General features: G+C 41.0%; 1 protein-coding gene across 1 annotated transcript in view; it reads right to left on the reverse strand.

Annotated features, from left to right (window-relative positions):
• Positions 1-18262, reverse strand: part of kcnh2b (potassium voltage-gated channel, subfamily H (eag-related), member 2b) — a 500674-nt gene that overhangs the window by 205307 nt on the left and 277105 nt on the right. The window contains exons 3-5 of the mRNA XM_060922448.1: positions 11961-12119; positions 11316-11822; positions 10814-11025 (exon numbers count right to left, since the gene is read on the reverse strand). Of these exons, the coding sequence (XP_060778431.1) occupies positions 10814-11025; positions 11316-11822; positions 11961-12119 (878 nt within the window). The remainder of the gene's footprint in view (positions 1-10813; positions 11026-11315; positions 11823-11960; positions 12120-18262) is intronic.

The following is an 18262-nucleotide window of genomic DNA, read 5'->3' on the forward strand; positions in this document are numbered from 1 at the left end:
TGCTGCAGCTTCTTAATGAGACATGAAGGAAGGCCATACAACAGAGCGTTGCAGTAATCAAGCTTTGAGGTAACTAGCACATGGATGACAATCTTAGTTGCATCAGGTGTAAGATGCTTTCTAATCTTTGCAATGTTTTGAAGATGATAAAATGTAACTTTACTTGTCCCTGCATGTCGAAGGTTCTGCAGTGTCAAAACACTGTCAAGTGTTTTTGGTGTATATTTCTGCAAATTGTGTGTAAGTATCTGAGAAGAGCTTTATCAATTTTGCCCATTTGTTTGGGTAAAAATAATCAGTTCCCTGTGGAAGGTTGTGAGTTTCAACTGCCAGAGAAATACTGTTGGATTCCTGAGCAAGATCCTTAAGTCTAAAGTCCTTCCTGCACCATATGGCATAAGATCCTTAAATTGCTCAGTTATACCGGTAGACTTGAATTGGACTCGAAATTGCTTTGAAGGAATGAGCCGTACCTGCCAAATGAATAAAGTTTATTATTTTCCTGCTTTAGTTCAGTCACTTTAATGCCTTCAGAAATGTGTTATCTGGGTCTGAATAAGCATTTGAAAGACATTAGAGCAGGCTGAACTTTACAAGTTTGAGAACGCTAATCACTCAAAACTCCAGCCAGCTGTCCAATGCTTTGAACCACATCAATCAAATCACCTATAGCCACCACACGCTGAGTAGGAAAATAAAGATAAGTGTCTGCTGACCAGGTCAAGGACGGTAAAGACTCTTTAAATAAAACCTGCTTTGGATAAACAAAGAGCTTTAGACATCTGCTATGGATTCATTTATTATTTTTTACTTAACATGACAAACTAATTTAGAAATTGACCTTGAGAGTGACATGTGCTTGCTTATTTTGGCCCTCACTCAGCAGATATGAAGGAAGGACTAATGTTCTGCTGATGTCTCTAAACTGCAAGGATGCAGCATCTTAAGCGGATTCTAAATTAATTGTTAGTGCTGCAAACGTACTGACATACGGCTTCTAATGGAGATCGTGACTTGGGCACAGACACTGTTTTGACGTAGGAGAGTATCAGATGCTGATTAACTGCACTAGGAGGAACATGAAAACATAATGCATCTCTCTTAGTGAGACTCTAGTTGCTTAAAATTGGACAAGATGTATTGCTTGTGGAAGCAAAGAGAAGGGAAATAGGTAGTTAATCACATTAGATACAGAAGTGTATTAGATATAGAAGAGTATTCCTCATTTATAATATATTGTGCATATGGAAATGACTCCATCATCTCTCGAAAATAGAGGGAAGAGTCTGCCAGCACAGAAGTATCTCTTTATACCTGTTGTAAAAATTGATCTCTGGATAAAATACACATGAGTGATGAACCAATTTGAGTATTTAATATTTTAATCCCTTGTTAAATTATTTACTTCATATAAACTATTTAGTTGTTCCTCACCCCCAACATAATACAGTACTTGGATCTCAATACAGAGATATACTGATGTTAAACCAGACAACATGAAAGAAACTGATTTTATCAAGTAATTTGGACAGAATAAAGAAAAAGTTTGCCTCATTTCTGCTTACAAGTGTTTCCGCATACTTTAGTAATCAGAGGGTATGGATTTACCTCTCTATGGTGTGCAAGGTCATAACTTTTACATGAAGAAGTGTTTGTATTTTGATTTTCACAGAAATATCACAGAAGTGACAAACTTGAGTAATACATTCCCTAGAACCCAGATCTAATCAGGAAAAAAAATTATCAAAAGCATTTCTTTAGGGGAAAACGTTGAACATTTAACAGTAAACACTTTATCCTGGTCACGACCTAAAGGATCCAGAGCCTTGCCCTGGAACACTGGGAATACATCCTGGATGGGACATCAATCCAACACATTATATTACAGGCATTTAGCAGACGCTTTTATCCAGAATGACGTACAACATACCCAGAGCAGCCTGGGGAGCAGATAGGGGTTAGGTGCCTTGCTCAAGGGCACTTCAGCCATTCCTGCTGGTTCAAGGAATTGAACTAGTGACCTTTTGGTCCCAAAGCTGCTTCTCTAACCATTAGGCCATGACTTTCCCAACACAGGGCATCATATACACATTTGCATGCTCACTCACACTTAGAGGCCCTTTATGGCCCTTTTCCACTACCCTTTTTCAGCTCACTTCAGCTCGCTTCAGCTCACTTCAGCCCGACACGGCTCGCGTTTCGACTATCTCAAAACAGCACGACTCAGCTCGCTTCAGCCCTGCTTAGCACCCAAAACTCGCACGGTTTTGGAGTAGGGCTGAAGCGAGCCAAACCGAGCTGAGTGAGGCTGGGGGCGTGAGCAGACACTCCCCTGTGCACTGATTGGTGAGGAGGAGTGTCCTCACATGCCCACACACGCCCCGCGAGCACGCTGGGATCTGTAAACACCGTAAACCTGGATGAAGAAGAATTACGAATTACGAGAATTTCTGAAGCCTTATGTGCCTCGCCTCATCTATACGCTCTTGCCAGTATCTGTTGGCGTTGTCGGTGACAACAAGCCACAGCACCAAGACCAGCAACACTAACGACTCCATGTCCTCCATGTTTATTGTTTACTATCCGGGTCGTGAGACTACCGCTTAAAAGGTCACTGATGTCACTGTTTGCGCCGCTTAACGACATCACGTGACTTCCACCCACTTTCGCTAACTCCACCCAATGTGTCCACCCACTTCCAGCCAGCACGGTTCAGCGCGGTGGTAGTCGAAATGCAACTCCAATAGCCCCGCTCAGCTCGACTCAGCCCAACTCAGCACGGCACAGCTCAGCCCGACTCAGCCGGGTTGGTAGTGGAAAAGCGGCAATAGATTGGCCATTTCATCTACCAGCAAGGAAACCCTCATGGATGATGATGACAATCACTTCTTCTCACTTCTTCCAGCTTGTCCCACTTATGTGTGTGGGGTCGCTGCCATGTGGACCCTATTGAGCCACGTCATATTAACTGGAGCATAGTTTTACGCCGGATGCCCTTCCTGCCACAACCCTCCCGTTTCCGGGCTTAGAAAAACAATCATTCAAATACACACTCACACCTATGGACAATTTAGAGTAGCTAGTTAACCTAACTGCATGTCTTTGAACTGTAGGGGAAATAGGAGCACCTGGAGGAAACTCACACAGACATGGGGAGAACATGCAAACTCCATAAAGAAAGGCCCCTGTTGGCCACTGGGCTCAAGCCCAGAACCTGATGATGATTATGCTTTTTTCATAACTATTCACCACCCTGCCTCTCGCCTATAGTCGGCTGGGATAGGCTCCAGCTTGCCTGCAACCCTGTACAGGATAAGCAGCTACAGATAATGGACGGACGGATGGATGGATAATTATTCACCCTCACTGGTCAAAATCAAGTAGTGGAATTAATTGTAAAAATTTTACTCTTTTAATATGATTATTTTACAGGCTTAGGTTTGAGGTGAAAACTATAAGAAGTACGAGTTGTAGACGTTATCCTTTCTAGTGAATTGTGGAAAGGTCTTGGGGCATTTATTATTCATCTAGAAGATATTTTGTGCATCTAGGAGTTATTTGGGTGGCACAATGGTGTAGTGGTTAGTGCTGTCGCCTCACAGCAAGAAGGTTCTGGGTTCGAGCCCAGCGGCTGGCAGGGGCCTTTCTGTATGGAGTTTGCATGTTCTCCCTGTTTCTGTGTGGGCTTCCTCTAGGTGCTCCGGTTTCCCCCACAGTCCAAAGACATGCAGGTTAGGTTAACATGGTGCGGCTATAGGCTGAGGTTGGGCTGAAGTGCCCTTGAGCAAGGCACCTAACCCCCAACTGCTCCCTGGTTACTGTAGCATAGCTGCCCACTGCTCTGGGTATATGTATGTGCTCATTGCTCATGTGCGTGTCTTCACTGCTTCAGATGGGTTAAATGCAGAGGATGAATTTCACTGTGTGCTCAAGTGGACGTGTGACAAATAAAGGCTTCTTCTTCTATTTTAATCTGTGAATGACTTCCAAGCTACTACAAAGCAATAAAACCTGGGAATTGTCATCAAATTTTTAACTGCATCTCAAGTAGAGCATCAATATGTGATTCTCCACAGCAGTGTACAGGATCTGAATAAACTATATAAGTGCTAAATAAACACTACATAATTTAAATATCATGGATAACTGCTCTTAAATCTAATCATACAGATAAGGTGTGTGTGTGTGTGTGTGTGTGTGTGTGTGTGTGTGTGTGTGTGTGTGTGTGTTTGAATGCTTGAAGTCAGTGCTGCTGTAGCTGTATTGTCTGCTACTGCCCCCAATAGGTCACAAACGTTCTAAGGTAAGTGCGTGAATAAAACATCTGCAGGAAACGTATCAAATGTATCGCAACAGCATTACAAATTGTACACAATAAAGCAAAAAGTTGCTTAAAGAGGCCGTGCAGTGGTCTTTATGCTCGAGTGTACTTTGTTCAATGTATGCGAGTGTGTCTCTGATAAAACTGAAGAGAAAGCTGCATACATTTCTCGACACACATGCGCATACATACACACATACAGTCTTTTATATTTATTCCTAATGTGCACTTTTTGTGACACATGCACACGAGATCGGTTCACAAACCTGTTCTGCAAAACATCTCACACTGCAGTTGCAGTATTTTTTGCAGGGTTGGAGTGGCCTTGCTTTCACCTGAATGAAACACACCATGCAGTGCATGTCAAACAGCTGAGAGGTGCGACAAGCTGTCCAACCAGAAAAGTGGAAGCTTAAAGTCACACACACACATACACACACAGAGAGAATCTAACTACCATGCAGAGTACATACTCAAATATATCTAACACTCACTGTGGCAATCATTAGTGAATTCTTCCTTATCTGATTCTGCTGTGGAAAATAAGAACAAGATTATTTGTAACTTTGTGATCCTTGACACAGAGAGGCCATTTCACCCATCAAACCTTTATAACAGATCACGATGAGAAGCGAGGAGCAACTACAAGTGTTGATGGCACAATTAAATGGCACATCCACATGGTGGAGATCAATGGCATGGACCCGCAGTCTAGCAGGTGGTCATGTGTACTAAATCATACAGCTCAGTCATGACTCACAGGACACCAATTCCACACCAATTCAGCACAACAGGGTACAATCTGAAATGCTATGCCAAGACCCATATGGATCACCCGTCACAGCCTTTCATAAAAACAGTACTTGTCATAGTCTGATAGTATCACCAAAAAGTGAGCAAAGAAGAGGATTTTATTTCGCAGATCAATGACATATCTGAACCCTGGCTGAAGGCCGAGTCCCACAACACTGATAACTATAACTATAACTCCAACTCTGACTGTCCCTCTGCCTAAATTTAGTTCCAGTCTGGAGCAGTAACACCATAACTATAATCTCGACTATAATATCGCTTGGTCCGGCCACTCAGGGAAATAAATACATGCAACTTAGGAATAGTCATGGAAGTTTTTTCCAACTAGTAGCACATTATTCCGGGTTATACTGTACAGAATGGACTCCAAAACAACCCATGCACGCACTCCGGTGGTTGATATAATATGGACAGATCACAGACTACAGAAATATAATAAAAAGGATACAAAATACAAAGTGGTTACGGATTTTAATACGGATGCATCACGGATGGTAATAATTTACTGATTGGTCACGGACGTTTCAGTTTATTACAGACTGGTTACCGATTTGGGTGGCACGGTGGTGTAGTGGTTAGCCCTGTCCCCTCACAGCAAGAAGGTCCGGGTTCGAGCCCTGTGGCCGATGAGGGCCTTTCTGTGTGGAGTTTGCATGTTCTCCCCATGTCTGCATGGGTTTCCTCCGGGTGCTCCGGTTTCCCCCACAGTCCAAAGACATGCAGGTTAGGTTAACTGGTGACTCTAAATTGACCGTAGGTGTGAATGTGAGTGTGAATGGTTGTCTGTGTCTATGTGTCAGCCCCGTGATGACCTGGCGACTTGTCCAGGATGTACCCCGCCTTTCGCCCGTAGTCAGCTGGGATAGGCTCCAGCTTGCCTGCGACCCTGTAGAACAGGATAAAGCGGCTACAGATAATGAGATGAGACGATTACAGATTTCATACGGATGATGCATCATGGATAAAAAATTAAGAAGTCTAAAACAATTAAATATTTGGACTGCTGAAGCTCATAATTAAAATATCTTGCCTGCATTTATATGTTTACTTTATTAAGTTACTATTGATATTTCATGGAAAATATCACATAACCGTGAATAAAAGATCCGTGCTTTGCGTTATATTTTTTATTTTCCGTGAATCCGTATTCCGTGACTTCATGATGCAACAAGAATGTACAAAGACGCCCAGGAAAAAATAGCATGTGCTCAGACAACGTCACATGTAAACGATTACCTGATTGGTCAGATGTTTTATCAGATCAGGTCCAGGACTGGAAAAAAATAGCTCCAGAAGCAATCTCAGCGATACGGATAAACCCAGGCCTGGGCTATAGGTATCGTTATCGGTCTGGTGTGACCACCAAAGAACATCAACTGCAGGGGACTGATTTATTTATAGTTATCGTTATAGTTTTAATTATAGTTATAGGTATTGTGGGACCGGGCCTTGAAAGAAACTACAGTGTAGTGAAGTAGGACAATACAATGCCTGGCCACTTTATTAGGAACACTTATCAGGGCTTTGAACCAGAATTTTTTTCCTATTGGTTCGTTCCGAACAGAAACGGAATTTTAACGTTTCCGGTTTTGGGTTCCACCATTAAATAGACGTTCCCGAACCGGTTAGAACAAAAAAATTTTGTTCCCGGAACGGTTAATTACATTCCCTGTCAGCTGTTTAACAAATGATTATAAAATTATATCTCTGTCTCATCCAGCTTAAGCCAAATGTAGGCTAATTCTATTACAACCTTCATTAAATAAGACAAGAAATAATTCAAAACAATTATTATTTCAAATGTTGGCGATTTGGATTCTCAGTATGTCTTCCCATCTACACAAACAGAAAAAGTGCCAAAAATGAAAGATAATTCGTTTAGTGTGTTACCAAAGGCTAGCCAGGCCCTATGCATTGATAGGCTAACAGAGGTTAACGTCATTTAATGTTCGCGAGCCTCTCATTAACGTGGACAAATATATTGATATCGTGTTTGAAATTGACGTTTTTGAATAACGATAGACTGCAATATTTACCTCTTATTTAAGATGTGGAGACGTGATAGTAGTCCACCCTCCCGCTCTCTCCATTCAGTCAGCGAACGTCACACAGGAAGTGAACCCCAGCGGGTCATAGAAACTTGCGCAGGAGAAGAATGACTTTTTTATTTGTAGGCTACGGAAACTTTGAGGAACGAAATAAAAACCGGTATTAACCGGTTACCATTATTTTTAATAAGCGTTTCTGTTCCGGAACATAAAAAATAATAAAGTTTCTGGTTTCGTTTCTGTTCCATGTGAAATAGAAAAAGTTCCCGGTTTTCGTTCCTTGAACCGGTTCAAAGCCCTGACACTTATACACCTGTTCTTGCATGCAATTATTCAAATCAGCCAGTCATGTGGCAGCAGCGCAATGCATAAAATCATGCACTTACAGGTCAAGAGCATCAGTACATTAGTACAAGAACGTCAGAATGAGCATGGTTTGAACTGTGAGTATTTTCTGAATTTGTTTTGGGTTACAGAATGTTTCAGAGGTTTTCTGGCAAAAATTCACCAACCCAATACTATCAATGCTATCATGGACAACTAAGACACAAGATGGCTTACAGTACCTCCAGCCCACTGTTGAAGTCATTCCACGAGGATTCTAAAGGATTCTGGGTTAAATTTTCATTTGTAAAACCTGCAACTGTTATTACCTGTACTTTGATTATAGAGTTTTACTGTCACAGTGTAACACGAAAGTACGAAGCACAAAGAACCATGGCAATGGCAAGCTTCTTTTGGGGTACAGCACATCTGTCATGCGTCTGCTCTCCCCCAAACTCGATTAGCCTAAAGAGTCTCATACCACAGTAAACAGTCCCAGAAGCCACATCTATCATCATTTCATCTAGAGCCATCGATCGCTCTTTTCATTTTTGTAGAGCAGTGCAGAAAGAGTGTGCCTGGAGGTGGCACAGAGGTGCATTAGCGTAACCTAGTTACATCTAGGAATAAAAACCAGAGAAACCAAGAAACACAAACTTTATGATATAGATAATAATAATAATTATTATTACCTATAATGACTGTATAATAAACAAAGACACTATCTCTATATGCTACTTTGGCTATGAAGAGAAGCACCTGAAGTAACAGATTGACATTGCATAAGGAACATCATGCCAGATCATTCCAATCCACAGTGATAAAACTTATTATTCTATCCACTTTCACTGGATATGAGCAATCATGCACTCTGATTGGCTACTCTACTACGAGACTATCAGCTCATATACCATGAGTAGAGAAAAACAAAATGGCGGAGTGTGTTGCTGAACCAACCGAGGACGAAAATAAAAACTCTACTCGAAAACAAAACACCCAAAAATACAAAAAAAGCAACAAAATATGGAATAAGAGTATTTGATGGTAAGAACATATCTTTTTTATTTTTCAAGAATTATGATTATTATCGGGCGGCACGGTGGTGTAGTGGTTAGAGCTGTCGCCTCACAGCAAGAAGGTCCTGGGTTCGAGCCCTGTGGCCGGTGAGGGCCTTTCTGTGCTGAGTTTGCATGTTCTCCCCGTGTCCGCGTGGGTTTCCTCCGGGTGCTCCGGTTTCCCCCACAGTCCAAAGACATGCAGGTTAGGTTAACTGGTGACTCTAAATTGACCGTAGGTGTGAATGTGAGTGTGAATGGTTGTCTGTGTCTATGTGTCAGCCCTGTGATGACCTGGCGACTTGTCCAGGGTGTACCCCGCCTTTCGCCCGTAGTCAGCTGGGATAGGCTCCAGCTTGCCTGCGACCCTGTAGAACAGGATAAAGCGGCTACAGATAATGAGATGAGATGAGATGATTATTATCGCATTTTTCACAAATTGCTCCCGTCATTTCACCGGTTTATTTACATTCTAAGCGGAAATGATTGTCAGACGTTTTGTATAAAGTTTTTATTTATCGAATTTGCAAAAAATAAAAATAAAAATGTTTTGTTTCTCAAAATCCAGTGAATGTGGACATAATAAAACAGTTATTTCACTCAATCTTGTCATACTTGGCTTATAGTCAACTCGGCACTACATGCCTCCTCGGCTATCAGCTCATGTACGACTCGATTTCATGGAATAACTGTTAAATAGTTTGCCAGGGCAGCACTAGTTTCCTATTATAGGACTTGAATCATGGCATTGCGCTACTGTTTTTTATTTTTTCGACTTATTAATAACCATAGTATGATTTCACTTGATGAAGACAGCCACTACTTTGCACACTTTGCAAAAGTTTAGTGCTCCGTCAGCTCAGTCTTGCCATTTGAATGGTTTGAAAGCTTAAACGTAATCATTTTAATTTTGATTTCAGTTTTAAAGAACTTCAGTAAAGCAAAGGCACGTCCAAAATTAAACATTTCTACATATAAAAATGAAGACTATAAAGTACAGTTCGAAAGAAAGAAAGAAAGAAAGAAAGAAAGAAAGAAAGTCAGTACGTGCCCTGACCAAGTGTTAGTGCTTCTGGAGGCACACGTACATGTGTCACAGGTAATTTGTTTATTTTATTGACATTTTTTCGAATTTCATCTCATCTCATTATCTCTAGCCGCTTTATCCTTCTACAGGGTCGCAGGCAAGCTGGAGCCTATCCCAGCTGACTACGGGCGAAAGGCGGGGTACACCCTGGACAAGTCGCCAGGTCATCACAGGGCTGACACATAGACACAGACAACCATTCACACACTCATTCACACCTACGGTCAATTTAGAGTCACCAGTTAACCTAACCTGCATGTCTTTGGACTGTGGGGGAAACCGGAGCACCCGGAGGAAACCCACGCGGACACGGGGAGAACATGCAAACTCCACACAGAAAGGCCCTCGCCGGACCCGGGGTTCGAACCCAGGACCTTCTTGCTGTGAGGCGACAGCGCTAACCACTACACCACCGTGCCGCCCCTTTTTCGAATTTATTTATTTTTATTTTTTGGAAATGAATGATTGGGTACCTAAAAATAATTATCCCCCCCCACTGACAGTAATACAGAAAACATAAAGGAACCATCAAGTATAAAAATGTATATATAATAAAAAGGTGTCCATGACTTTTGCACAATACTGTACAAATACTGTATCGATATATCATTCATCTATACATCCTACAACTTTCACTGTATATTACTCATATTAATTCAACCTGATATAATGAGAGCACTTTATCAATAGACCAGCATAAGCCTGATTATGCAATTATACCACTGGAAATAAAAAACAGAGTCCTTTCTAATGCAACCAACTGATGCAAAAGACAAATTTCACTCCACTTCTGATCTGCTCTACACAAGATCACCTGCTGCGCTAGATTCAGCACTACTAACACATGTTTTTTTCTGTCATAAGAGTTGAGCCATGGACTTTTTCCCTTCTAAAAGATCCACACCAATCGTACAACACAAGCCAGGACATGACAAGGACATAATCACACTGTGTCCAGTTTGCCAGGCAATATTCAGCACATCACTGCTTTCCTCCACGTCCATAATGTCTCCTATACGTGTCAATGGACATAAACTAAAAGTCACCTCTGAAAATCGCTACCTTGCAACATTCACTTTAAACCACTAAAACAATTCGACTTTGTCCTGATCACCTTTATTCTCAAACAAACACCAGAGCCCAAATGACAGTAAATGTCTCTCACCTGTGTGACCTTCTCCGTGACGTTGTGTGTGCGGTCAATGAGCTTGCACGGAGCGATGATGTCCATTTCTCCGGGAGGAAGGGCAATAAGAGGGTCGGGTTTAAAGTCTACAAAGTTGAGAGTGATCTGGGGGATCTTACTGATGGTGCGGTAGCGCATGAGGTCTGAGTCAGAGGTAGAGTTAAGCATGTTGGACTTGTTGTTCACTGCACCTGTCAAAAAAAAAAAAAAGGAATCATGTACAGGTCAGAGGGGTTTACAAGACCAAATCAAACATATACACAGCACAGAGAATTACCCAGCAGGGCAGTATTTATATAAATGATGTAACACAATGACACTGTCTGTATCTGTAATTGAAACATACTTAATTGCATTATTATTACAGCTTACATCACATTCAGCAGTGGGATCAATAATAAGAGATAGCTTCTTGAACATTTCTATCCCAATCTGCATCTAATTTTGCTCCAGCCCCCTGCCTGAGCTCCAGCTTGCTCACCTGTACTGCTGCTCGATGGCCGTATGGAGTGTCTGCGATCCCATTCAGGCTTCATGGCCTCGATGTCATCTACAGAGGATGCACGGCGCATGCTGTGGAAGCTCTCACGGGAGCGGCTATGTGACAGGCTGCAGTTGGAGGTCGAGGCGTCTGGGTTGAGCCTGTGTGCCCGTGGTGAAGACTGGCCCCGAGGCAATGTGGAGGAGTGTGTAGGGGCCAAAGGAGGTGGCGTGGACTCACTTCCCAGGAGGGTCCGTCTGTCCTCAGGCCACAGGGAGGAGGATGCCGTGCCCGATGGTGTGGCGACAGAGGGGCGGACCTGCTCGTGTTCCGGCAGTGAGACGAGCTCGCCCAGAGCCAGAGATTCGTGACTGCTGCCACGCCTGGAGCTAGCAGTGGCAGAGATGTCAGCACTACGGCCTGCCTCTGGGTCCTCACGTAGACATGACTTGCTGTTACAGTGTGACTGAAGGAGTGGCAAATGCAGACGGATACGACGCGCGCGATCTGAAACAGAGAGGAAGTTGATCAGTATGGAAAAAGAAGTTGGGCTTCATATTGTTATATTATTATTCAAGCCACCATAATCATGCCAGTAAAAAAAAAATCTGAAAGTTTGTGAAGAGAAGAGGCGCAAAGGAATACTTGTGGAGCGCCAGGGGAGAGGCAGCCGATGGTTCAGGCCCTGGTTGGGGTTGCGGAGTTTGTCTTCAGTAATGACTTCAAAGTTTAGGATGAACATGATCACCACACCATCCTCATTTTTGACCGGCACTACATCTACCAGGCACAGAAAGCATACACCTGGAGGAAAGAAAGAGAGAGAGAGGAGAAGGAAAGAAGGAGAGAAAGAAAATGTCGAGGATATTATTATGTCACTGTGTACAAATTCCTGTTTCAATTCCATCAGAAAAAGTTCATAGAACTATAGTACTGTGCAAAAGTCTTAGGCACCCTATTTTTTTTCATACAAACTTTGCTATAGATTTCTATTTTATGACTTATACATTATCGAGTCCGTACAAAAACACTGTAGATTCCAAAAGTTCATTTTCCAGCACAAAAGCACTTTTCAGATTAAAAAAGAAAACGTAATAAAGGCTGCTGGGTTTTGGTGCAAAATGAAGAAGTGAGTGTGGGAGTCAAAGTGTCCAGAAGAACTGGGGCTGGTTCTGGAAGATGCTCAGTAAAACCTACAGCTCATTTCCTTATAAAACTGCACTTATTGTACCTGAGACTAATATATATATATATATATATATATATATATATATATATAAAATTTTATATATATATATATATATATATATATATATATATATATATATATATATATATATATTTTTTTTTTTTTTTTTTTTTTTTAAAGCAAAGGGTCGTCTCACACCAAATATTGACTTTGTTTCATTTATTATGGCTTACTGTTGTTTATAGTGTTGGTTTAATGTTGAAACATTTTATTTCATTATTTTTAAGCCTTTTTTGGTCGACAGCATTTCTTTACATGTGGCTAAGACTTTTGCACAATACTGTAACTAATAAACACAAACAGCAAAAGCTTTATTAAATTAAGAACTATATATAATGAGTTTTTGCACCAAACCATATTTTGGCATTAAAAATGACACTGTCACAATTCACTAAAGAGGCATAAAAGCAAGTTTCAACACTTTAATAAGATGTGTATACTGTACATTTTTAAAAATTCATTTCTCGAGGCACAAAATCCAGGGTGGCTACAAGGCAACAAGAATGAAACAAACCACTGTTACAATTTTTGAAGACTTAAATTACTGATTTTATACCCACATGCACAATGTACAGCCTGTGAAAAAATATTTTTCAGAAATGTGGCTGTCACTGGCTTAAGAGAATGTTCAAAAAAAGCTGTTTGTAAATGTATTAATTTCAGAGCTATAAGGACAAGCACTTTTTTAAATAATAAATATTCCATCCATTATCTGTAGCCACTTATCCTGTGCAGGGTCGTGGGCAAACTGGAGCCTATCCCAGCTGACTACGGGCGAAAGGCGGGGTACACCCTGGACAAGTCGCCAGGTCATCACAGGGCTGACACATAGAGCAAACAACCATTCACACTCACATTCACACCTACGGTCAATTTAGAGTCACCAGTTAACCTAACCTGCATGTCTTTGGACTGTGGGGGGAAACCGGAGCACCCGGAGGAAACCCACGCGGACACGGGGAGAACATGCAAACTCCGCACAGAAAGGCCCTCATCAGCCACTGGGCTCGAACCCAGAACCTTCTTGCTGTGAGGTGACAGCACTAACCACTACACAACCGTGCCACACATAATAAGTATTAATATATTTGTTATTTAGAACCACAGGTCATTGTCAACCCAAGCGTCCTTGGGTTGGTGAAAGGCACTCTATAAATTAAACTTGTTATTGTTGTCCTTGTCTAGAACAGACTCAATTTGCACCTACGGTAGTGATAAAGCTGTACCCACCCTGCTTAAACCGCCATCTAAAACAAACAAACAAACAAGCAAATACGTGTAATAAGCACTATATAGATTGTCAGTTTCACTTAAAAAGTCATTCCGGCAGTACCTACATATCTGTTACTTGAAGTGTGTAAAGGCACATACAGAATTTACTCGGTTTACTTGACTACATTTTGGAGAAAAAAACAGCAGCAAACACAGTAACTCATGTTTACTTTAGTTTAAAAAAACCTGGCTAATACAAATGCCACCTACAGTATCACTGTTAAATATTTTTTTTAATAATTGGTCCCAGCTTATGATATTAAATGATCTATGAATAAGTTTTGTACACATATTGCCTGTGAAATTATAAAAGAAAGAGGGAATAAAATTAAAAGGGTTCCAAGTTTACAACCTCAAATCGGAAAAAGTTGGTGCATGGAAAATGCAAATAAAAAAAAAAGAAAGCAGTGATTTTGAAATTTACTTTGACTTGTATTTCATTGCAGACAGTAACCCAAGATATTCTGGTCAACTCCATTTCATTTGTTAATATGCATCCATTCCTGCATTTCAGGTCTACAACACATTCTAAAAAAAAATGGGAATGGGGCAATTTAGGGTTAATAATAAGGTAAAACAATTATATAATGATGTGATTTGAAACAGGTGATGTCAACAGGTGATTGTAATCATGATTTGGCACAAAATCAGTATCCAGGAAAGACCTAGTCTTTGAGGAACAAAGTATGGGCCGATGATCTCCAGTTTGTCAATAAATGCATGAGAAAATTGAAATGTTTAAAAACTGTTCCTCAAGAAAGATACAAAGTGATTTGGATATTTCACCCTCTATGGTACATATCATTAAACGATTCAAGAAATCTGGAGGAATTTCACTGCATAAAGGGCAAAGGCACAAGCCAAAGCTGAACACCTGTGATCTTTGTATAGTGGTCAGATGAATCAGTATTCCAGGTCTTTTTTGTAAGAAATGGATGCCATGTGCGCTGGACCAAAGACGAAAAGTACCATCCAGACTTTTACCAGCAACAAATCCAAAAGCCAGGGTCTGTCATGGTATGGAGTTGTGTCAGTGCCCTTGGCAAAGGTAACTTACACTTCTGAGATGGCAGCATTAATGCAGAAAAGCACATTGAGATTTTGGAGCAACATATCCTGCCTTCAAGACGACATCTTTTCCAGGGATATTTCAACAAGACAATGCAGAACCACATTCTGCACACATTACAAAGGCATGGCTGTGGAAGAAGAGGGTGCCTGTGCTCTCTGTCCCTAACAGAGAATGTGTGGAGAATTTTGAAATGAAAAATATGATGATGACGACGACCCTGTACTGTTGCACACCTTAAGACCTGTTTGCAGGAAGAATGGGACAAAACAACACCTGAAACACTTCATCACTTTGTGCCTTCAGTCCCTAATCATCACAAGTCGGAAACCATAACAATAAACCCTGTTGAGAAATCCTGCAGCTTGGTCTGTGTCCTGACAGGAATATATGCATCAACACTGTTAATTTTCATCACTGTGAAAGTGGGCAATAGTACAAATGCTCCCTAAACCAGCTGCTTTTGCAAACATGGCCAGAAGTCTGATAAGCGAAACACAAGATCTCATCTCATCTCATTATCTCTAGCCGCTTTATCCTTCTACAGGGTCGCAGGCAAGCTGGAGCCTATCCCAGCTGACTATGGGCGAAAGGCGGGGTACACCCTGGACAAGTCGCCAGGTCATCACAGGGCTGACACATAGACACAGACAACTATTCACACTCACATTCACACCTACGCTCAATTTAGAGTCACCAGTTAACCTAACCTGCATGTCTTTGGACTGTGGGGGAAACCGGAGCACCCGGAGGAAACCCACGCGGACACAGGGAGAACATGCAAACTCCACACAGAAAGGCCCTCGCCGGCCACGGGGCTCGAACCCAGGACCTTCTTGCTGTGAGGCGACAGCGCTAACCACTACACCACCGTGCCGCCCCGAAACACAAGATGCTTTCACTAAATTATTATCAGTGCTGTGTTAATAGTTTGTATTACATAAATGTCAACCTATACGGAATGTCCATATTTTATACGGATTTGATTCAATAAACGTAGTATACGGGCGTATAAATAAAGTTATACGTATTCTTTAAAAAAACTTCAATATTTATTTAGAGCTATAATCAATTCCCACGATGATAAAAGAGTGCATAACATTTACAAACGTACTGTACACCACAGACAGCCAGTAAAGAGTCTTATGAAATCGCGCGTTATCTTGTGGTAGCGAGACTTCGTTCCACTTTTGACCATGCGCACACCGCATTGCGAGAATCCCGCCAACTGGGAAGTCACAGACATATAAACATAGACGCCGCCTTCTGCGTAGAATCATACGTCATCCTCGCCGCCATATTGGATGTGGCAAAATGGAGATTCTTCAACCGTCTCTGGTATAGCGTCTAGACAGTAGTCGAGAATAAAGATGCCTCATTCATGTGCTGCGTTTAACTGTACCAACAGGTTTACCGTCCAAACGAGATCACATGGGATTACCTTTCACAGGTGAGACTGGAAAAATACTTTTCATTGTATTTGGTCATTATAACGTAATTTTACGAACAGATTTCCCTGACTTTGTGGCTAATATGAAGTCTCGTGCATAATAGCCGCTCGGTGAAACCTTCCTCCAAACAACGAAGTATTTCCTTCGTAACTATGCTGATAACACTTTGTGTTTTTGTCAAACATTGGAGCTTTGTATTCATTCTGAAGGTTTATTGTTATTAATATTGAATAAAAAGTAACTGGGATATATCATTGTTAATTATCATTCAAATTTTAGGTAAATTATTTTAATTTGCATCTTATACGGATTTTATAAGGGAAATACGGATTTTGGACGTTGGTTATACAGGTTTGATTGACCAAAGGTTGACATGTATGGTATTATCCAGAGAAACGCTTTTCGCAGGGTGAACCAAGACTGGCAACATGAAATTTCTATCTCTAAATGCTCATTTCTCATGAAACATAGACGCTCAAAAGCAGTTCTCTTCAAAAGAGCATAAAAAAAAGAAAAGAAAAAAAACGTTGCAGAGCAATTCCATGTGCTGATGTCTGTGGAAAAGAACAACTGTCACTGAGCTACTTGTTTTGCTACAAAACTAAGAACAGGAAAAGATCTAGCCTCATGAACCTGTTGCTTATATTAGCTAAACTTTACACACCTACATTACAATTGTTCGTCCTTTGCTTTTAACCTTTACAATGTAGACTTATGTTGTTCAAATTCTAGAAAGCATTTCCATATTTAAGAGTCCAGCATTAAAATGCAGGAATGAACCTGGTTCCTGTCCACGCTCTTGACTCAGTTTCAATTTCTCAGGTATAATGGACGTGTGTAAAAATGTTAGATGGAAAATGAAAGAAAATCAATGAGCGGTACACAACTTAATGATTCATGATTAATTTAGATGAATAACTAAAAGCTGAAGTAACTCGAATAGAATTATTTCTTACTGCTCTGTTTAACTATGGACACATTTATTTGATTCATTATAGTCTTACACCAAAAAGTACAGGGTGTTTAAAAAAAATTTGATATAATTTCACAATCTAATAACTTTCCCAATTCTCATTCAGTTGACCTCAAATTTTAACAGCAGGTGTGGAAACAGGTTAAAATTTCATGTTTAATGTTTTTTGTTTTTATCTTTTTAGATATAGAAATGCCATTCACTAGAAAAGAAAAGGTGTTTTGTGTGTTCGAGTGCCGTGTCTCAGGCGGTGTGTATATTGAAAATTTGTGAAATCGTTCATGGAATCGACATACCTTTGAATTTCTCATTCAGATTCTCATCTCATCTCATCTCATTATCTGTAGCCGCTTTATCCTTCTACAGGGTTGCAGGCAAGCTGGAGCCTATCCCAGCTGACTACGGGCGAAAGGCGGGGTACACCCTGGACAAGTCGCCAGGTCATCACAGGGCTGACACATAGACACAGACAACCATTCACACTCACATTCACACCTACGGTCAATTTAGAGCCACCAGTTAACCTAACCTGCATGTCTTTGGACTGTGGGGGAAACCGGAGCACCCGGAGGAAACCCACGCGGACACGGGGAGAACATGCAAACTCCGCACAGAAAGGCCCTCGCCGGCCATGGGGCTCAAACCCGGACCTTCTTATTGTGAGGCGACAGCGCTAACCACTACACCACCGTGCCGCCCCTCTCATTCAGATTTTGAGGAATAAATCTTATATTGTTCAACATTAAGCCTGTTCAGTTTCATTTGCCAAGACTATGTAGTTTCTGGGATATTTACATCTCAGATAATATCAATTTTTTTGAAACACCCTGTATAACACCAATAATAATAATAATAATAGTAGTAATAATAATAATAATAATAATAATAATAATAATAATAATAATAATTACAGTATCGGTAAAAGATTACAAA

This window comes from Neoarius graeffei, chromosome 5 (assembly GCF_027579695.1).
Source record: "Neoarius graeffei isolate fNeoGra1 chromosome 5, fNeoGra1.pri, whole genome shotgun sequence".
NCBI lineage: Eukaryota > Metazoa > Chordata > Actinopteri > Siluriformes > Ariidae > Neoarius > Neoarius graeffei.